Here is a 22,780-nt window from a genome sequence, read left to right as displayed (position 1 = left end):
TCTTTAAAATGAAGATAAGTATATTTATTAAGGTTAATTCTAGTCTAAGGTTTATACAGAAAATGGAATGCAATAAGCTAGGTTCACACCTCAAATGTTTACTACACAACCATCTCCTACTCCCTATAAGGGAACTGTAAAAGTCAGAAAACCAGTTACTGTTGAACTAGTTGCAAGTGGCTTTGTCCAAAAGAAGTCACACTAGATACAGCATTAGCTTTGTTTTGTATGCCATAATGAGTCTACAAGCTGTGATTTTGTGTACAGTACACAGGTGAAATATTTCTTGCAGACATATGAAGCCATGTTTAATAAAGCTACATCACAAGCGGGTTTTAAATTGCCTAAAGCCAGCTACTAATGACATGCTGGATCAGTAAGTTTAACTTTGGTAAAGTCAGTCATTTTTTGGTCAAACCGGGAATTAGCTTTCCCTATTAAAATTCATCTCTCCCCTGTGCCTACAGCAGTTCAGATCTTGCTTTGTACCAGCTAGAGGCAGGTCTTAACCTGGAACTCTTTAGCCATGTATCTTAACTAACAAGCTTACCCAGTTTTTGCCAAACCCACATTTGTGCTAGGGCTGGTCTTTTGCAGGCAAAACTGAAACAGGGATAGAAAGTACTAGCCACTGAAGAGATTTTGTAATGCCTAAATATTTGCCTGTGACCAACTAAGAACTGTGTCGTGTACTAACTTACTCCAAGGGTAATTATCCTTCATATTTAGAAGTTTGGAGGAAACAACTCTTCACTCAGCCTGGTTCCCCAAGAAACCCTTTGTTCTTTGAATAAAAATATGCTTTGTTAATTCTATTTCAGAAAACATTTGCAAGTTGTTTTATTTACAGTGCAGTTTAAATGCTTATCTAAATTCTGACATCTCAAGGTAACATTGTAACTGGACATGGACAGTTAAGAGTAATGAACAGGATAGCCTGAAGTGCTATTTCCATACAGAATCCACGCTTAGTTCAGTTTTATTCTTTGCAGAGTAAAGTAAAAAGACATCTGATTACACTGGTAAAAACTCAACCATAGGATTTAAATCTGTACTGAAAAAAAACACTACACATGCAAAAGGAAACAACATCCTGCTAATACAACTTCATTTGCTGCTGCATTTGTCTAATATTAACAATTATAAACAGAGCAGTGCAACTAGTAATTGGAACGATCCTTACAGTGTTAGAGTGTCAGGCACAAAACTTCACTTCTCTTCACACCACTGGTTCTCTTTGCGTACCTTAAACAAGATAAAGCTTTGATTAGATGCAGTGCTACACACATGCTATGAACTTCTAAAAACTAATTAGACAAACAGTCCCAGTGGCATCCCGGATTATGCTCCTTTCCAGTAAAAAAGGGTGACACTGGAAGAAATGCTGGATTTTTCTTGGAGGGTTGAAACTAATTTTTGTAATAAATTTACCATTGCAGATTGAAAGTTACTGAAGATAACATATGCATCTTCCAACCACTTCCTTAGGTAACTATTCATGAGCAGAACATGCAGGCTAATTAATTGGTCATCTTACTATACATCAGCAGCTGGCTGCTGACATCTCTGTGGCTCCTGGGAGAAGCGGGGCAGCAGGTCTCTGTACACTGCCTATGCCCACAAACACCACCCCTGCAGCTCCCATTGGCCAGCTCCTGGACAATGAGAGCTGCAGGAACAGTGCTGGGGGCGGAGGCAGCGCATGGAACTGCCTTCCCCCACACCCTAGGGGACGCAGAGACATGCCAGAAGCCAGCTGCCTCCAAGAACAGTGTGGGGCCACAGCAGGCAGGCCGCTGCCTGAGCCCTGCTGGACTTTTAGCAGCCCAGAGATCGTGATCGACTGGCAGAGGCTCCACAGGTTGGTGACCGCTGCTATACATGATTTAGCAAGAGCTGAAGTGCACTGACTTCACACTCTGTTCATTGATGTTTGCAGCTTCCATAGTACTCTGCTTAAAAATGGTTGTTTAATGATCATTTTAATGTAGACCATAAAGCACAGCTTGTTTTATTTCACTCTTTGAAAGGCCTTATTAGGGAAATTCTGAGTAGCTTGAATCTTCCCAGGTGGGTGCCCCAACACACCTACAGCTTTACTGCTAAGGCTTTGAAAGGGCAACCAAGGACTATTTATGGCAACCCAGAATATCCTATTACTGGTTTAGCTTCAGTGATTTACTCAGGGTTTGTCTACTCTCTGGAGGTTACAGCACCATAGCTGTGCCAGTGTAACCCACCAATGCAGACATACTACAGCAATAGAAGGGTTTCTGTCTGTCACGGTACTAACTTCATCTCCCTGAGTGGCAGTAGCTAGGTCGAGGGAAGCGTTCCCTCAGCCTAGCTGCAGCTAACACCAGGGTTTAGGTCAGCAGAGCTACAGTACTTCAGCTATGTTACTCAGGGGATGGGAAATTTTTTCCGCACACCCGAGTGATATAGATCAATCTACATTTTAAATGTAAATCTGACCTTCGTCAAAAAAGTTTAGCAAGTCTGACATGGTGATATTAATTAGCATGTTCACTTTTCACAAGTGAGACATTAACTTGTAAGGGTATGTCTACACAGGGATAAGAAACCTGCAGCACAGCCGCAGCTGGCCTAGGTCAGCTAACTTGGGCTTGCAGAGCTCTGGTTGTGGCAATAAAAAATGCTATGTAGATGCTCAGGCTGGAGCCTGAGCTCTGGGACTCTCCACCCTCCTAAGGTCCCAGAGCTTGGGCTCCAGCCCAAAATCAACCCTCTGCTCAGTGGATTTGTCAGCTCTGGAGCCCTAGCCCCAAAAGCCTAGTCAGCTGATCTGGGCCAGTCACAGGGAATGTCTACACAGGGATAAACTTAAATGGCAAGTTAATCGGGGCACCAATTCTAGCACACTAACATTTAGACCCAAAATCCTAGTTATACCTGGGAAGTTGAAACATTAGTTATAACACTAGTGTGGCTACTTCAGCGTATAAGCAATCCAGAATTTAATGAAACCCAGACTATGGAGTACCTGTGCTTCTTCCTCTTCAGTGAAGTCATTCTTGATATTGAAGGTCTTGCGAATTTCTTCTGGAGTTTTCCCCTTAATCATATTTGCAACAGTCTTGCATGTGACATCAAGCAAACCTTTAATGTCCAAGTAATTTGCAGCCTGAAAAAAAAACAAGTCACCAGATTTAAAGTCAGTGTTCTGCCTCTGTGGATGTACAACTTAAACCAGATACAGGTTACTTTTGTTTTATGATCAACATTACTGTAGGTAGCTCGTTACAGCAAGTGTTTAAGTATATTGGGCAGGACAGTCCTAGTTGAACAGTTCACAATAGTTCTAAAACTTAAAATTTGAGACATTCCTGTTAGAAAGGGCTTACAGAAGCCTATGAACACGGAGGTCTGCAGGGCAGCCAGCTGGCTATCCAAGCAATACAGACATTGCCTGTACTAACTGCACACCAACTTAGGGTCAAGGGGAACTAGGCCTCAAAACATTAAGACTGAATTTTGAAGTTAGAAGTGGGTTCAGGCTGCTGAACAGAATTTAGTACACAATACTATTCCAAATGATAGAAGTTACCATGTCTGCAACAAACCTGACTCAGTTAGAAGACGACCTGATTACTGAACTTGAGTGCAAAGCTAAGCATCAAATTTGTACTTGGGTCCGCAAGTGTAGATTGGGCTGCTTAGTGTTAGGTAAGTTTTTAAAGGGTGTCCACAACACTTATTATCTTGAATGATTTTTACCATGAACTGGGGAAAAAGTCAGACCAATTCCACCACTTCTAGGTACACCAAGACAAAGTTCACAAGTCTAGAGAATGTGGCTATGTGCTGAAGAAAGCATCTAATGGAACATAGACACCCTACCAGGATAAGTTCAAAAAGTGTTCCTTGGTCTACTTTCAGGAATTCTTGGTCCCACACAGGGATGTCATCTGTTCGTTTTTCCTTGTTCTCATCATCCTCAGGGGGAGGTGGATCATCCTTGTGGTGGGTGCACCATTGGATCACCTGATATTAAGACATTAGAATCAATATAAAACTGTCCTTAAGCATTCTCATCAGCCCTGTTAGGCTGACTTCAGGTTACAGGAACAGTTACTTTCCCAAAACTGCAAAAAATCCACAAAGTCTTGGACACAATGTGCTGTGTCAGTGCTATTTGTGCCAGATAGTAAGACACGTACAGACCCAACAGTCACATACAAGACCCTGGAATTTCAAAGCCTTTTAAAATCCTGTTGAGAGTGCCTGGGTAAAGAAAGTCAGACATTCTGGGTCTGGAGATTTCCCAGAAGATATTTGAGCCGACTTACATTTGCATTAGTGCACACTCTAATCAAACATAGCATTAACATTAAGAGCACAGTTCTAACACAAGAGGGTTAAAGTATGACCTTTGCCCTACAGTTGAGAAATGCAGATTAGTTTGCTTAACAAGAAAACTACCACCTATTGGCAGACAGTATGGTCAGGCATTAGTGCTACTTTGTATAAAAGATTATGCATTTGTATTAGGGAGAAAACAAGCAGTTAATCTACTGATATTACATTTTTTATTTAATCTGAATTTTGACTAGTGAAGTGTTACCCAAGCACGGCACAAGGAATAGGGGTTGATGCTCTTACCGTCTTCTTTTGCACTCTGGCTAGGAGTTTGCAACACTCTGTCCTAGCCTCACTGGTCAAGTGTGGCTTATTATAGAACTAACTCAATTCATTTCGAATACTGAAATTGGTTCAGACTCTTTCAACACAACGCAGACAGGGTCCTCAAAGAGACCTGACCTGCAAATTTGTTCCTCCTTCCATTTCACCTAGTAACAATAGATTCCAGCCAGTGCACTTAATGATCTGAACATGAGCTTGCTCAAGTGAGTCCTCAGACAACACCAGTTGTAGACTTCTTGTGGAGAACCTCAGGACAAGAACAATGAGGGAGTGGATGGTGAGTTTGGTGCACAGCATAGTATGTCTGGCAAAAGCTAATACCACTGCTACTGGCCTCTCACCCTTTGAACATTAATATGAAAAGATCTGTTTTATCTGTATGATTTACAGGAAAAAAAAAATCTCATCTAGAAATTTAAACTGCAGTTCAACAAATCCTGCTTTTGACTGATAAACAGTTTGTTCTACAAAATGTAACTGGTACACAAGAAAGTTGGTTTAAATCTAGTACTTCCAGTTCTCATTAAGTGATAGCTCAGTCTACACATTTTTGTAGTTCAAAGCAACTAACACCACCTTGGTAGCATCTTACCTTTTTTAATATAGCTGCATTAACATTTGGAAGAGGAACTGGGTCATCATCTCCTTCATCATCCATTCCCAGATCTAAAAATGGAAAGAAGATTTAGATGCTGCAACTTGCCATTCACTCATTTTTCTGAAATTCAGCAGGCTTCATCAATCCACAACTACAGTATATAATTCTGATACAGAATGTTGCTAATCCACTCAATTTGTGTTCAGATTATGATTCCTCCTACTGCTAAAGCAGGAAGTTAAGCATTCTTAGACAAGGCTTCAGAATACCATGTTGCATCACTTTTACATGCTATGTAACAGAATGCTCATCATACTCAAGTAGCTAATATTTTTATTTATATTATATATACACACAGATGCATGTATGTTCTCTTATTCAGAAGGCTATTAAATTGCCATTAGATGTTCTTTTCATCCCTATTTCACTGTAATCCCACTATTAACAGTGTTGGATAATTGGAATGGGCTCTTTAGCCACTACCAGCTTTTAGGTCCCAAATTCGCTATAAGTGTTCCAAAAAAGAATTCCCTTTGAATCTACTATTAAGTGAGATCTTAAAGAGCTACTGTATGAACTACAAACCATTCTTTGTCCTCGCTGCATGATCAGTTAATACTGTAGCCATAGAGATTCTGGGTATTTGGCTTACAAGATGTTTCACTATACAATAAAAAGGCCACATTAGTTTCCAGAAACAAGATGGGTAAAGATATTACTTCACCCACCTTGTGTCTCTAATATTCCATGACTGATACAGCTACGACACTGTATACAACAGTTAATTTCCACTCTGTTTGAGGCAATGACAAGTCACTTGACCAAGTTAAGAAAAATCTTTTAGGGAAGGTGGTAAAACCAATAACCACTGTTTAAAAAAATTCAGAGTATACTTGAGACATGTGTTAAACACATTATGCTCTGAGTCTCAAAATTCAGAATTAAGTGACTAACAGCATCATGTAGAGAATATTGAAAGCACCCTGCAATTCACAATGTAGACTTCATGCATACCTGGATTGAATGACACAGGATAAATACCACATTAAGATAATTGCCCTGATTAAAATGATGCACCATACCATTTTATTGCAAAGCAAGATATCAGAATTGGTATGTTACCTTAGTTTGAGTGCCGTATATATGGTTATGCAGCCACGTAAAGTGATGTACAAAATTATCTATGCATTTGATGAATAGCTGATCTGCATCATTCAAATACATTAATTTTTTAATGTAGTTAGAATACAACACTGTTGCACCACCACCTCCTCAAAGCAAGCCTACACACAGTGGCTAACATGCCAATGCCCTCCCTACACTAGCACTCCACAATTACCACTATTGGGAGATTTTAAACAAATACTACTGTTATACAAGTCTACTTGCAGTAATGAGCTATAACAAGTATTGTGTATTTCACTGATGATCATTTTATTGGAAACTTCAAATATAATTAATTGAATGCAGCGACATATATAGGTGCAGCAAGAGAAGCTAGTTGTCAAAGTGTTGGACCGTGGAATGACGAATTTAAACACTCCAAGAAAGAGAGCAGATATGTCCTGGCTGAAGCCTCTTGCACCCCCTAACTAGGAAAGGCTGCCTCCTGCTTTCTTGCTGTCAAAACCCTATCTGTCCCTCCATCCCCCTTTCAACTTTCCAGTTTCTCCTACTGCTCCCCATTAGAGATAATTCTGCATTATCAGCATATGGATCTGCAGCACAGATGTCTGGGAGCAACAGTGAGTGTTTTATTGGCACAAGGCATTCTAAAGCAGTAAGAGGCAATGACATGTAATTCCAGAGTTCCCAATACATGGTTTGTCTAGTGTGCTATTTATGGTATTATGTAGATTTGTTTATAAACACTACTTCTGATTTTCAAAGTAAACCAAAAGCCACTGATAACACTGAAGAGTTTAACAATTTTCTGAACTCTAAAAGTGGCAAGATCTCTTTGGATGGGCTTACCAAGCAACTGCATTCTTTGCCACCTGCTGAGAGAACTTCTATAAACTTCCTGCTCATGTTTTCCAAGTTTTGTTTATTGGTCATGCAGAGCAGCATCACACTAAGCAACTTCTGGTGGTGTTACAAGGTGGAAATGACAGAAAAACAGTAAAAACAACAAAAACCTGCACAATTTTAAATATCTATAGTATTTTATCCTGGGTGTCTCATCGCTAAACAATTTGTACTTGAGGGTATCCAGTCTGTTCAGCTAGATCTACAAGAGTCATTTTTCGAAGTTAAGGCACTAATGTACTCATTTCTAATGTTTGTGATTTTGCGTGTAAGAGCACAGACAGGCATCCCTATTGAGAAGGATTAGGCATAGTTTGCTGTACATACAGACCATCTGGTAGACTTGCACAGATGTTTGTGTTTGCAATTCGTGTCAGTGGGAGATCAGAGCTAAGCATTATCCTGAATAATTTAACTGCTTTCACAAATGTTTCTGCTTTAATTTTCATGTACTGAGACTTTCTGAAGTCTCATCCAGTGATCCAACATATGAAGGAGAGATCCACTGTATCTGGAGCTGACCAAGCCATCTGGTCTGTCCATCTTTGCAGTATCTACTATAGTTTAACATATTAAAAACAGTAAGCTAAGGCCACTAGGGCCCAGAGTGTAGAAAATTGTGCCTGCTGCTGGTGCATATATATTCTCTGCTCTAGATGCACAGAGATGGTGGAGTGCTGGAGGAAGGAGGGCACAAGAGACATAACAGGCAGGCAGGCAAAAAGGTTAGAGAGAACAGAAAGCAGCAGGAGCTGCAAGGAGAAAGAGGAGGAGCTGCCTCTTATGTACCTCTCTAGCACCCCCAGGAACCTGGACTGATTAACACCAGCTTCTCAGGGAGCTTCCTGTTTCCTTCTGCTTCCCTGAACCCACTTGAGAACAGGCAGTCAACTGAAGTACAGTGAAACCCTGCTATAACGTGACCTTTGGGGTCCAAAAACTTCCATCGCACTAAATGCGGGGTCATGGTATAGTGGGGTTTCATATCAGCTTCAAAAGGAGCAGCGGCCCCCGCCTGCCAGGGAAAGAGAACTCTGGGGCTGCAGGCGCCCATGCTCTCTGTCCCCAGCAGGTGCGGGGGCTGTGGCTTCTCTCCAGCTTCTCCAGGACTGCAGGCGCCGGTGTTCTGTCCCCGGCAGGCGGGGAGCCATGGCTCCTCTTGAAGCCAGAAAGAAGCCACGGCCCAGCACCTGCTGGGGACAGAGAGCACTGGCGCCCGCAGCACCAGTGAAGCCGGAGAGACTCTGCGGCCCATGCCTGCTGGGGACAGAGCCTGCAGGTCTGCAGCTTCTCTCCCCTGCCATGGTGTTGGGGACCACTGGTACTGTACAGTACCATGAAAACATTATCTAAGTTATATCTGCCTTAAAGGGGAGCCAACCTATGATCACGTTATATGTGATTTCGTGTTATAGCGGGGCACGTTATAGTGGGGTTTCACTGTAGTAGGAGTTGGTTAGGCCTTTGAGGCTACGTCTAGACTACCTGCCATATCGGCGGGTTAAAACTGATTGCTCGGGGATCGGTATATCGCGTCTCATCTAGACGCGATGTATCGATCCCCGAGCGCGCTTATATTGATTCCGGAAATCCACCAACCCCAATGGAGTTGCAGAATCGACATGCAGAGCCATGGACATCGATCCCGCGCGGTGAGGATGGGTGAGTAATCCGATCTTAGATATTCGACTTCAGCTACGTTATTCATGTAGCTGAAGTTGCGTATCTAAGATCAATTTCCCCCTGTAGTGTAGACCAGCCCTAAGATGCTGATATCTTCCATCACTCAGGCCCCACTATCAGCCTGCTTATTTGTCCCCTTCAGTTGAGTGTTGAGAGCCACTACAGCTGGCACAGAACAGCAGTCATGAGTGAAAGAAAATGCCCCTCTGGGGCAGCATTCAGAAAAAAGCAAGCAAGAAAAGGAAGCTTTTCTGTCTAAGGAGGAAGGAGCTCTCCTGAGATACACAGACACAAGTGTTCCTGGTGAGCCTTCCAGCTCCAGTGAGGATGTGAGTGGTGAGGCCTGATCTTCCAGTTAGAGTGCAGGTGTCCTGGCAGCTACTACAGCATCCATATCTCCATCTCAAATGGACGTAACCATGCACATTCCCAAAGAAAAAGAAGTGTAGATCCAGAGAACAGTGTTGGTGGAGGCACAAGAAACAGCTGCTGCTGAGTTTAGTTCCTGAAGTCTAGATGATCCAGGACTGTGGACCCACTTAAGCAGTAGCCTGAGGGACTCTTGTACTGCATGGGCCACAGCAAGTGAAAAACTCCATGTTCCCCAAAGACAATGAAAATAGATGTCTCCATCCAACACATTACTGTCATGAAATCCCCAAAGGTGACAAAATGGAGAGGCCATGGCTTATGTACTCAAAAAACCCAGAATGTTGCATGCTGTTTTTGTTGCAAACTCTTCTAGTCTAATGTTCCAGCCACACTGGGTTCTACAGGAACGAAAGACTGGAAAAATCTGGCTAGGAATCTGGCATGCCATGAGAAGGCAGCAAATCACCAGAGAGCATTCCATAGGTGGAAAGAGCTTGAGATGAGACTTAGGTTAAAGACCACCAAAGATGATCAGCATCAAAAGAAGATTGCATCAAAGTCTCTTTACTGGCAAAATGTTCTGAAAAAGCTCACTGCCATTGTGAGAATGCTTGTTACCCAAAACCTAGCACTGCGTGGCACTTCAGATCAGCTGTACATGCCAAACAATGGAAGGTTCCTTAAAATTGTGGAGCTGATGGCTGAGTTTGATGCTGTACTCCAGGAACATCTAAGAAGTCACTCCTCAAGAAATGTACACACACCACCACCTTGGAAAAACGACTCAAAATGAGATCACACAGTTACTGGCAACAAAGTCAAACAGAAGATTGTGGCAGATCTGAAATGAGCAAGATACTATTCTTGACTGCACACCTGACATCAGCCATACAGAACAAATGACTTTAATGATGCATTTGGTAACAGAACCTAGTGAAAATGTCCCTGCAATTGTGACTGCCAAAGAGCATTTTCTTGAATTTATTGACATGTCAGCTGTCAATTCCCATATCTTCCAGCTTTTTAAGAAGCACATGAGAGGTCAGGGCTATGATAATGGTGCCAACATGAGAGGAAAGAACAGAGGAGTGCAGACATGGATCTGAGAGAGTTAAACCCTCGAGCTTTTGTCCCATGCAGTTCTCATTCACTGTACTTGGTTGTCAAGTGAAGCAGCTTCAGCTTCTAGTGAGGCTGCTGAATTTTTTAATGTAATTCAAAGCATCTACGTATTTTTCTCTGCATCAACTCAATGGCAAATTTTGAAGCAACATCTGGGAACATTCTCTCTGACACTGAAACCACTGAGTGCCACACAATGGGAAAGTCAAGTGGAGGAGATAAAGCCTATCAATCACCAAATTGCGAAGACAGATGATGCCATAGTTGCCATTATGGAGGATAATGCTATGACAGGAACTGTTTGTGGGAGAACAGTGGCAGAGGGAAATGGAATCACCAGAAACATACATAACTTCAAATTTCTGTGTAGTTTACTGTTGTAGCCTGCCATACCGTTTGAAATAAATGTTGTAAGCAAGAGACTCCAAGGTGTTGACCTTGATATATCTGGAGCAATGGAAGAACTGGAAAACACAAGGTTATACCTACAGTCTTACCAGTCAGATGAGGGATTTCAAAACATTCTGAAGAGTGCACAGAAGAAGTTGGCAGAGAGCACAATGAAGCTATTTTCCCACCCATTCAAGAATACAAGAGTCACTGAAGACGACACTTTGATTACGAGGCATGGGATAATCCCATAAGAGACCCCAAAGAACAATTCAAAGTTGAATTCTTCAACCATGTTCTAGATTGCACAATACAGTAAGTTGAATGTTTCACACAGCTCAAGGAACACAGCAGTATAGTTGGGATGTTGTATGATATTCCAAAACTTCTCACTATAGCTGAAGAAGACCTACACCAGCAATGCAGGGCACTAGAGACAGTGTTGACATAAGACGGCATGCACAATATTGATGCGAGTGATTTAGGTGATGAACTGAAAGCCCTTTCAAGATACATTTCAGCAGAATCAACTCCAAAGGCTGTTCTGGAATACATGTGCACAAAGATGACGACCACCCTCTTTCCAAATGCTTTTGTTGCTCTGCGCATACTACTAACACTTCCTGTAACAGCTCTTGGTGGAGAATGCAGCTTCTCCAGGCTGAAGTTAATAAAAAACACATCTACGCTCCACAACGACACGGGAGAGGCTGGTCGGCCTTGCAACCATCTCAACAGAGTATGAGCTAGTCCAGACTGTGGACCTTCAGGAAGCAGTTCAAATCTTTGCAACCAAGGCAGCTCGGAAAGCACCATTTTGATTATTCAAACAGATAAAAATGCCAGTGTTTACTATGCAGACATGAAAAGTTACATTTGCTGTTCAGGAATTTGAAAGTTAAGTATTTAATTTTTTGAACAAGGCATTTTAAGTTGTTAGTTCTCCTTTATTGGGGTAGGTAGCAGAGCAGTGCCATGAGAGAAGTAGAACAGGAAGAAGGCAGAATTGAGACCTTCCAAAGTTTTGGCCCAAGCAAGGGTGCATGGGGGCATCATTTGAGCTCCCCACCTCCGGTGCCAAAATGTTGTAGGCCAACCCTGCAGCTGCTCAAAAGGTATTCCTGTCTTCTCTCCAACTGCCTCACAAAGCGGCAAGACAGACTTCAAACCCCAAAGACTAGTTAGCTAAGAAACAAGTTGCCTAAATAAAACCAACATTAACATGGAAAATTGAACTGAAACAAGAAAAATGGTATGCATAATCTAACCTTTACTCTGTAGGAGGTACACTAGAGAACGCAACCTCTTACAAGTTTTAGAGATGCATCCTTTCTCCCCACTAACATTGGTGTCACAGAGCAGGTCAGAGAGGCGCCCCCCACTCCCCAGTTTCTAGTGTATTGCCACACCCCCACTGCAATAATATAATCCAATCCTCAATGTTCAAGAGGAAGCCTGTTTTCACAAACCCAGGCACTTGGACAAGCGTATTTAGATTGACATCATTCCTGAGAGTAAAATTTAAAACGAATTCAATTCAGACACAATTGTAATCACTGATCAAGTAAATGGTTCCCCCGTTGTACTTATTTTTGTGAAAGGCTTTTTGAAGGTATATCCACAAATTAGTTGCGCAGAAGTCCAAATTAGCATCTTAAGAGGACTTCTAACAGTTAGCCTGAGAATGACGAATGCAAATTTGCCTTTCAGACTATCCCTGACCAAAACAGCTCAACCATGAAAACAGCTCACTGCCTATAAAAAACAGTTTAAATTTTCAACTGTATTCAATATGAATTTGACACTGAGGAAATAACTGCATTTAGAAACAAGCATCTTTTCTGACATCTTAGGAAAAGATAAGAAATAAGACATGAATGAGTACTGGATAGGCCCTTCCTCTGAAGTAATAGTGCCAGTTCAAGTGAACCAGCAGACTTGGGGGGGGCAGAGGGGGGAGAGAAGAAGGGAAGGAGAGAGACTACTGCACATCTATAAGAGGGACTGTAGTTTGGAAGGAGACTGCCACCGGTGTCACAGGTGAAGATTCATGATAGACACCCTGGGGCAGACACTGCTCAAGGCCACTGGCACTTAACACCATGTCATAACTCTGCTCAAAACAGGCTAAAAGCAACAGTAATAACGACTCCAGTGCTGAAGCCTTGTATGTACCAGGGCTTCCACCAACTGGTAATTTTTTGCCAAAAAAGCCGAATGTAGACTATTCCTGAAGGACTCTGTACCAAAAATAAAATAAAAATTCTGCACACAGTATTTTAAAATTCTTCCAAATTTGTCAATAAATAAATGGAGGCTCCAGCATAGCAGTAGGGAGCTCAGGCCACTGGCTGCAGAGGTGGGAGATCACCCTGCAGCCCCCATGCATGGGACACAGCACTGAGGCTGCACTCAACCTTGACAATGCAAGGGCCAGGTCTGTCCAAAACACACCCTGAGGCCTTGCCCCTCCAAACCAGGACAGGCTCAGACTGGCAGGATCTGAGTGTGGAGGCATCCAGATGAGGTGAGAGGGGTTTGGTGGGGAAGTCTAGGTGCAGTCAGCTCAGTGGAGAGAGGATCTGGATTCACAGGAGCTTGCTGGGGGTGCTGGGGCAATGGGACTCTGCAGAGCGGTCCAGGTGAAGGTGGTTGGAGAGTGCAAGAGGCTATGCGGGGAGGAGCAGCTGCCTGTAGAGTGACTGACTCTCTCCTCACAGCTTAAGGAGCAATGGGAGCTAGAAGCTGGGGTGGGTGAGATGCAGCATTTCCAGCAGCCAGGGGACACTTCTGGTGGTGGGTCTGACCTGGCCCTGGCTTGCAGGGGAAGAGGAATTCCGGTACTCTCCAGCCCAGCTGGGACTAGAAGGATAGGCGCCACCAGTCTTGGCATCCCCCTCTGCGGCATTACCTCTCCACCAGCTGCTCTGGGTGCCTGAAACAATGTGCCCGAACTTCTGGGGAGGGGCATGTTACCGCTCTTACAGCTTCACTTTGCTTCCCCATCAGAAAGTCATTTTTCTGTGGGGAAGCAAAGAAAACTGAGGGGGTGGGGGGACATGAATTCTATCCAAACACGGTGATGCAATATTCCCTCAAGAGTTGGAGACAAGGTTTAAGAGCAACACTCATACCACAGACATGTCAAATACAGAGGTGCATTTTGCAGAGGCTATGCTGACACCACAACTTCTACAATAGAAAGTCAAACAAAAGAAATCTCTTTCAGGTGATGTGAAAACTATCTAGTAGACTTGCACTGAGTCTGTCCTCTGCTGTAAGCTGCCAACAGTGGGAGGTTAATGTAAATGAGACCTTGAGACATGCTGGGTATTTCAGTTTTAAAAAGCAGCAACAGTTAAAGATTCAGATAATAGGTCCAGTGATACACCTGTCACCAATTTACTTCATTAAAAAAAAAAAAACCACCACACTCACTTTCATCTCTTAGCTTTGATGTTTGTTATACCTTAGTAGCCATCATACAAAGCCAGTAAATTCAACCCATAACAAGTGTTTTGTAGAGATTAGCTATTTAGCATGATCGCATGCTTAGAATCAATTTATGTTACTTGCCTACCACCACAAATCAGTAACTGTACTTTAGGTCTAAAAATCCAACTAGGTTGCACATCAAAACTCATCTCCATCTTACAACTACACCATAAGAATCCACACTTAAGTGTTACTTGCAAAAGTTTTTGCTTTGCTATTTGTGGCTGTACTAATCCCTTCCCTTACTACTACATCTGTGCCGAGGATAGTGCTTCCAAGAACCATTTAAGTGGAATTGTGGTAATGCACCTCAGTTTTTAAAAATTCTGATTTGAGTGATGTTTCCTGGGACACTAGTTTGCGATAAGCCTTTATCTCAAATCTGCAATCTTACCTTCCAACATAGTCTTGATAGTTACAGATTGCTTTGCAATTTCAACATCAACTTCAAAAATTTCTCCATCTGAACTCTGTAGTTTAATTGAAGGCATCTAAAACATGAGAAAGTCACTAGTTATTTTCATGCAATAGTTGGCAGAGAAGTTAATGTAATACAAAGTGTTGTTCAAGTTATAAAAGCCATCTTTACCACTCACATCGCCTCTTCAAGACAAATGCCATCAAGATGGGACATACCATTTTATATGGAAAGGAAAATAAGGGTCTCCCATACAATCAGATACATCTTTACAAAATTTACTGTCTGGATAAACATGTCTTAATTCACTACTTCTAGATCAAAGCATCTGAGGATGAGAGAGAGTGGAAAAGGAATAATCTAAGATCGAGCTAAGCAATTAGGAAGTGTCTAATATGTTGAACAAGAGGCCAACACATTTCACATTTAAATTTTAGGGCAATGATGCCATGTGAATGAATGCCAGCCATATGTTGGCAGTACTACAGATGCAGTAGCATCCTTCCCTGGTCTTGAATATAGTTTTAAGTGCTCTCAAGTACCAATGTCAAAATATTAAGATTAGTATCGTCCTTCAAATCTGCTAGGCCCTTCTGCCATCTGGTGACCATTCAGGTGCAATTAGATCCCACAGCACTTTCAAAATTCTGGTTTCTTGGACAAGTCTCCCTCAGATGAAACAAGACTGACATATTACTGATATTGGAGAGCTTTCAGAACAGATACTGGGCAAGCTTTTTGCACCTGACCCCACACTTACTGTTCAAGACATTAAGTAATACACTTTTTTCTAGACCTAGCAGTGTATTTTAGAGCATAAGTTCAGAAAACAACAACAACTTGTAAGATTACTGCTTCTTGTTGCAGCGTGTGTGTTTGAGTTTTCTGGAGGTATTTTATTAGGAGTCTGATTATGAAGACTCCCAAAATTGATCATCCTAAGAGTTATGCTACCGCTCAAATACTAATTATAGGCTTGATGAGGAAGTTATGGGTGAGGTTCTATGGCTATGCAGATGGTCAGACTAGATGATAATGGTGCCTCACTGCCTTAAAAAATGATATATATCTACAAGTCCTTCAAGTGTTTCTGAAGTCAGGCTATTTCAAATTTTAGAAACCGGCTTTAATTCATTACAACTAATATGTAAGCTGTATTAGTGAATTTCTCCAGTTAACTGCTAACAGAAAAAGAAAGCAAGCTTGCTTCTATTGCAGTGTTAAAGAATTAGTCTGGACTAACTGGTTCTATACTAGCTGTGAAAGTCATTTGTTTTAACAGGAAAGGTCTTTGAAGGCAGCTACACTTAGAGAAGAGTCTGTGTGAAGTCATTAGCCCTAGTGCCTTCAAAGTCTCAAGACCTTTTTTGGTCATTTACTACCTATGTGTTGTTTAACTTTGCAGAAGGCTATTACAGTTTAGAGCTCCTTTAGTGGATATGAGAGAGCTAAGTCATGCATCATTTAATGCAGCCAGACAATCCAGTTCAAAACCTGTTGGAAAAAGCTTTAGGGACAAAAGGTACAGAAAGGTTAGGGGGCCTAAGATTCCACAGACCCAAGATCTACTGCAATTAAAGCAGCTGACTGGCTGTCTCTCTTTCAGTTAGCTTGCATTATCTGCTCCACAGGGCAGACTGTAGCATGTCAATACTGCTGATCCTGACTACTGCCAATAAAAATAAAAAAAAAAAAACACAAAAACAAAGCAGCAAACAGCCCAATGAAGCCCAGCCAGCGCAGGTTATTAAGCAGCACACAAGCTGAATATAGAACCTCATCTGAGAGGATGAGTGCAATCTCAATTTATGTTTGGCAGAGTTAGAGCCAATCCTTTAACCCCATATGTAGATACTACATCTTAAGTGGTATGGGTATTTTTGGATGGACTCATGATCACTGCATCTCTCATTGAAGTATGATGCTGAATTTGTTGCTTCAATGTTACAACTATGGTTTCTCTTTTAAGAGTGCTGAATATTGATTAAAGTTACACGAATTCAGTATTATTAAGCAGACTAGTCCTACAATGAGGAGTTAAGATTGCTCAAGTACAAATCTAGCTTCATATTTGCTAGATATAAATATGACTTCACATCTAAACCAGTCACCCCTGCAATCTCTTACGGGGCAGGGAGAGGGGGCAAATCAGCCAGCAGCAAGACAGTCTATTTTTGACTATTTAGACTTCCAAAACGTCAAGGAAATTAATAACATGCAGACAGTAAGTTATAGCTTCCAGTTTGTTTAGCATCAATACAGCAAATTTCTATTAAGTGTAATTTGATTTACATCATAGCACTGCTTGTTCCATAAGCAGACTGAGTCAGCATTATTTTTAATTGCCCTATTTTCAGTCTAACTATGCTAAAATATTCAGTGAAGGGAGAGTCTCATACATCTAAGTATTTTAACTGTATGATGAAACTACTGCTTATTGTGATCAGAAAACGCAAGACTTTCTTTAAACTGAAATTTTCATATTTGGGATTTACAAGTCTCCCTTCAAGTGAATGTTTTTTGAAGGAAGCAATTTCAAGTTGTTTGTTATCAGAGTGACAGTATCAAGTTTCCTTGTATATCCAGTCCACATGCATGACAACTGCATTGACAAAATAGGTTGAGTAGTTATTAACATAACCTGATTAATAGATGACATTAAGCAGCACAGAATATTTTCATACAATGAATAGTTTAAAATTAACCACAACATCTTGACATTATACCTATTCGGATCTCGCCAGCCAAAATTTACTCATGTTAAGGTGCAACAAATGCAAGAAGGGCAAAATTAATGTTCGTACATCTAGAATTATTACATAATTCTGCATGATAGGATATATCCATAGATTTTGCCTGATCAAATTCAGTCAATGCAAAACTATTTACATTAAGGGCAGTTTCACACATTAGTTTTAGTCCATAATTCAAATACCCACTGTGAAACTGATGTGATCAAACAGGGCTTTATTGCTAGAAGTCTTAACCAAAAGGACGTTTTAAAGTAGTTTAATTCCCATTATCAATCATGAGGATGAGTGTTTATATTTCGTTAGTAAAGAAGAGACTACCTCCTGCAAGAGAAATATCATTTGCAGTGTAGAATTTGGAAAACAAGTTAGCCTCAGAAACTCAGTGACTAAGCAGAACAGTGCAGAGCTTGCATTTGACAACACTTAATCAGGTAACGTTTTATTGTTGTTGTTAAGGGATGTACTTAAATTACAGCATTATGCTCACATTTTACTGGCCCTAGCCGCTCAGCTCAACCATTTACGGTATCTTTAGCCAACTCTGTGCCCTGCGAAGCTGTTAAAGCACGTAGTCCGGGCTCTTCCCCCGTACTTCTCACACTCCCCATCCATTAATAAGGGCCACGTTTCAGACACTTGTTTAACGGTTCTCGTCGCGAGGTCTGACAAACACACACGCTAGAGAAATGCTCCGTGGAGCCCAGGGCAACGCACAACACAGCAGAGCAGACCGGGGTTTGTTTGCGCTTCAAGGGCTTAGAGGGAGCCTCCTACCCGGGCAGTACCGGGGGCCGGGGCTCTGCATTACCCCGCGCCTCCCCAGACCGGCCTGCCCTTCGCCCAGGGAAGCCCACAGCCCTCCCGCCATAAGTGGTACGAAACCCCCGGCTCCCACCCCACCTGGAGGAAGAGGCGGCTCCCCAGGGAACAGGCCGCAGCCCGTAGCAACCACTAGCCGACGCCTCCCCATTTTCCTCCGCGCAGAGCCAGGCCCAGCTCCAGCTCCCCCCGGGCGGCCGCTGCGGCCTCCATCCCCGGCCTGGCCTAGAGCCCTCGGCCCCGCCCAGCTCTGCTCCCCGGATCGCCAGCCCCACCGCGAGCAGGCGCAGCCCGGCTAGGGGCCGAGACCTGAGCCGTCGGCCCTCACCGCGAGACAGCGCCCGGCGCTTCGTCCCTCCGCGCTGACCCAGACCCGGCGGCAGCAGCTGCAGCTAAGGCCCGACTGCGGCGGCGCCTTTTATAGCATGGGGCGGGGCGGGACTCCGGGAGGTGGAAGACGAAGGACCCCCGCTGCCTCACAGACCAACTGTAGGTGTCCGCGCAGATCGCCTGAGTGATCGTGGGGAAATGTAAAAATGCAGCCCGCCCGCGGGACACAAACACCCTCCTCACCTCCGCCTTAGATACAGGGGAGCGAAGGGGAAGGGATTTCATACATGTAATCAGATTGGGGGAGTTAAGCAACAGCCATGATGTCTTTCAGGCACAGGGTGCCCCTGCCAGAAAAGCTACCTCACATGGCAACGGCAACAGCCTCATAGTGGATGGAGGGGGCTCACCCCAGCATGTTGTTCCCAGGGCCCAGCCTCTAGCCAGCAGCTTCTCATCCCCCCACCGCCTTCCTCACCCCCCAGGAGGGTGGTGTGCAGACGCCTCCAGCACTAGGCCCCCGTGGGTTCAGTTCCCAGTTCTGGCACTGACTCCCTGCCTGGCTCTGGTCTGTCTCATGCCTCATTAGCAAAGTGGGAGAGATGATATTTCCATGGCAGGATTCACTAATACCTGTCAGGCAGGGGCCACATCTTCTTATGAGTTTGTAGCATGATCCTGATCAGATCCTGGAGGTGCAACTACTACACAGATCATACTGATACTCCTCCAATGCAGTTTTCAAAATGTATCATAACAAATCTCAGGGCAGTTTGGACATGGTGGATGTTACTGAGCTAAACACCTCAGCCACTCTGTCCCTGGTAGGAACAAAATTGAGCCTCCTGCTCCAAAACCCAAAGACCCCTAACACTTGCAGTAAGGAGAAATCTTCACCAGCTCTGTCAAGTGCACCTCATTTTCAGAGATTCCCAAAGTTCCTCTAACAAAAATGAGGGAACACCACTTAGTGTAAAAGGTAGGGAAAATTTAATATTAAACAGGTTATAGCTAAGTTTTTTCACTATAAAAGAATGAAACCTACAACATTTTAAGATTCCTGGTTGAATCATTTTTGTGTCCTTCATTTTGATTCTCTGACACACACATTTATGCCTCTGTAGGTGCATGATTTTCATTAACTGTTAACAGTATAGGGCCAATGCCACACAGTTGAGAGGTTCTGATTCTATCCTGTGGAGGGTGGGGTAACTCACAGGATTATGATTGCATAACTACATATATTTTACTCTATACCTCAGAAGGCTGAGTCAACTCTGCAAAGATTCATACCTCTGCTTTCAAGGTATTGTACTTACCTGCATGCACTGGGAGTATAAAACAATAAAACTCACAGTTGTCAATTCCTCTTAGCGAGCTAGGGTTACAATCATTGTCTGATGAAGGGAGTGACACAAAAACTAGGCTATTAAAAAAATTAAGGTTGAGGGCTGAGGATAAATTTGCTAAGCAGCAATTTAATCTAAAAGCTGCATGTCAGCTAAAATCCTCTTACATTAATGTGTTAATGCTGTCAATTGTTACATTAAACTCCATCTCCACTAAGGGAAATGCCATGTCTCTACTGCAGCACTTGATTTCTGAAGAAAGGTTGGCTCAGTGCCATCTCTTGCAAACAAATAGCCTAGAGCCCTCAGGCACCATTCACAACATTAGTACTAGAATAAAACACTATTCAGAGTAACCCTGATTCAGTTTAAGGGCCTACTTGTATGGCTCCTGTCATCCTCTCAATCCTCAGTGTGAGGTAAAATTTCAAAATCAGATATTAAGAAAAATAATGGTGAGAGAAGCTTAAAATAATGGATTCATTCTGTATTACTTCAGTTTCTTGAGTCACCCTTTCAGATGTAAACACAATAAAACTTTGCCTTACACAACCACTCAGCGGAGTAGCAAAAATTTGGTCTTTAAACAAAATCATATTGGAGATCTTGAGGATAATTTTAAATTGTTGCTTAAGACAATGGTTTGCCAATCTAAACTGGAAATTTATAACTATATAGCTGGATAGCAGTTTCACACAAGTTTATGTGGCACAGTTAAATTTGGGTCTATCATTTAAACTCCATGCCTCTATTGAGCTCCAAGCAGGTGGACGGAACCTGCCTCTGACTGGAGTCTCCTTCATAGACGTCAGTAGGAGTCTGCCAGCATGGAGTTCATAGCAGTAATTGGCCCTTGGGCCCAGAACCTCAAAATACTTAGGCATTGTTCTGCTCCACGTTGCAACACCTAACCCCTACTGCAGTCTGCAGCCTAGCGGAACCCTCAGCCCTAAGCTAGGTGCCCAGACTCCACACACAATGCAGGAGACAAGTTAGGCACCTAAGCAAGGGATCCTCAGAAGCCAGAAAACTGCATAAGCAGCTGACACAGTGCTCTCATGCTCACCCTGTATTTCCCTTTACCATCAGCTTTTTTGCAGATGCTGTGTGTGACGGGACTCCTGGAGTGCAACCTGGACTGTGGGACCACTGAGCCCTCTGTTTCACCAAGCTGGGGCATCCTTCTCACACTGTGAGGCTGTTGTTAAGCCACATACCTCTGGCAGGTACTGCACTTACACAGACATCTACAGGCAGGGACACACATAGGGTGACCAGATGTTCCGATTTTATAGAGACAGTCCCAATTTTTGGGTCTTTTTCTTATATAGGCTCCTATTATCCCCCACCCCGTCCTGATTTTTCACACTTGCTGTCTGGTCACCCTAGATACACACAACTGAGTTACATGGATGCTTTGCCAGCCACTCGTGAAACAATAGAAAGGCTCCAACCAATCCCCCCCACCCCACTCCTCCAGCTCCCCAGCCTTGCTCCCTGGAACTGTACCATCTTGCTCTGTTCAGAAGCCTGACCAGTGTAAATTCATTACCCAGTCCGGTCCTCCCCTGATGTGAAGAGGACACACATTAGCCTTTGGAACCTGAGCTGAGATTTCCTAAGCACTTCAACCAAAACATACTGTTTTAGGTAAAATATAGAACAGATGTATTAACTACAGTAAGATAGCTTTTAAGTGATTATAAGTAGCAAGCATAGAGATCAAAGTTGTTTACTTAAGAAACAAAAATAAATTTGCAATCTGAGTTCTGCAAACTAAATAGGATTTGAATCAAGCGGTGTCTCATCCTGACAGCTGGTACAGTCCTCAAACATGCGGGACTCTTTTCCAGCCTGGGATCACCCTGACCAGTTCAAAGCCTTTGTCAGCCAGACGTTTCTTCCAGGTGTGGAGTTGGGGAGGGCGGAAGAGAGGTCAAGTGATGATGTTACTTCCCTTCCTTTATAGTTTCTTCCAGATTACTGGAAAAATATATGTGACATGAGGGTCCTCCCCTATTGGTCAAGCACTCTATTGTCTACATCAGGGATGGGCAACCCATGGGCTCCTGGGCATTCCCTCACTTAGTGTGAGAATCCTGCTTCACGGTCTCGCGGGCTTTGGCTTGAGTTAGGCCTCCAAGTGGCTCATTAGCTGTGGGGCGGCATCAACACTTAGGTGAGACTGCAAACACCAACCAGCAGAAACATAGATGCCTGCAGGGCTAGGCAATAGTTCTGAAAATGTCCCCATTTGAAAAATGGTGGACTGAGGTACCTAAAGAGGCGGATAGGCACCTAAATACCTTTGAGGATATGGGCCTAATTCATTAATAGTGCCTGTCCATTTTAAAGTAGAAAGAAAGACAGACCTCTAAGCTGCAGTTAATGTAACCAACCTGGCGGTCCTATTACTGTTACCCTTGTCTTCTTCCTCCCGAACCACCCCCACTGTGTTCTTCAACTCCCTGTTGGTCTTGTCCCTATGTTGGACCACTAGTCCCTTCAAAGTAAGCTCTTTAAACTACCTTTTATTTGCTGTTGATATAGCATCCAGTACAATGAATTCCTGATCCTGATTGTGGCCTCTGGGTGATACTGCCATAATACATAATTTATATTAATTATTATACCTGTCCTGTGCACTCTGGTCTTTGTATTATTAGAATTGTTAATCTGCTTTGCTTAGCCCAAGTACATATACAGTAGACCAAAGCTGAGAATATCCTGTCACACTCCAAGATGTAAGTGTCACTAA

The 22,780-nt window shown here is 42.9% G+C and overlaps 1 protein-coding gene across 1 annotated transcript; it reads right to left on the bottom strand.

Moving 5' to 3' along the window:
• Positions 1 to 943: 943 nt before the first annotated feature.
• Positions 944 to 18,787, bottom strand: SKP1 (S-phase kinase associated protein 1). The gene is made up of 6 exons (XM_050962877.1): positions 18,672 to 18,787; positions 14,748 to 14,844; positions 5,258 to 5,331; positions 3,862 to 4,005; positions 3,005 to 3,145; positions 944 to 1,245 (listed from the first exon to the last, which is right to left on the bottom strand). The coding sequence occupies exons 2-6, from the start codon at positions 14,842 to 14,844 to the stop codon at positions 1,210 to 1,212; spliced, it is 492 nt and encodes a 163-aa protein (XP_050818834.1). The 5' UTR covers positions 18,672 to 18,787; the 3' UTR covers positions 944 to 1,209.
• Between the last annotated feature and the right edge of the window lie 3,993 nt (positions 18,788 to 22,780).

This window comes from Gopherus flavomarginatus, chromosome 7 (genome assembly GCF_025201925.1).
Source record: "Gopherus flavomarginatus isolate rGopFla2 chromosome 7, rGopFla2.mat.asm, whole genome shotgun sequence".
In the NCBI taxonomy this organism is placed as follows: domain Eukaryota; kingdom Metazoa; phylum Chordata; order Testudines; family Testudinidae; genus Gopherus; species Gopherus flavomarginatus.
The sequence above is the reverse complement of the archived record's forward strand: the minus strand, read 5'-3'. Positions and strand labels throughout refer to the sequence as shown.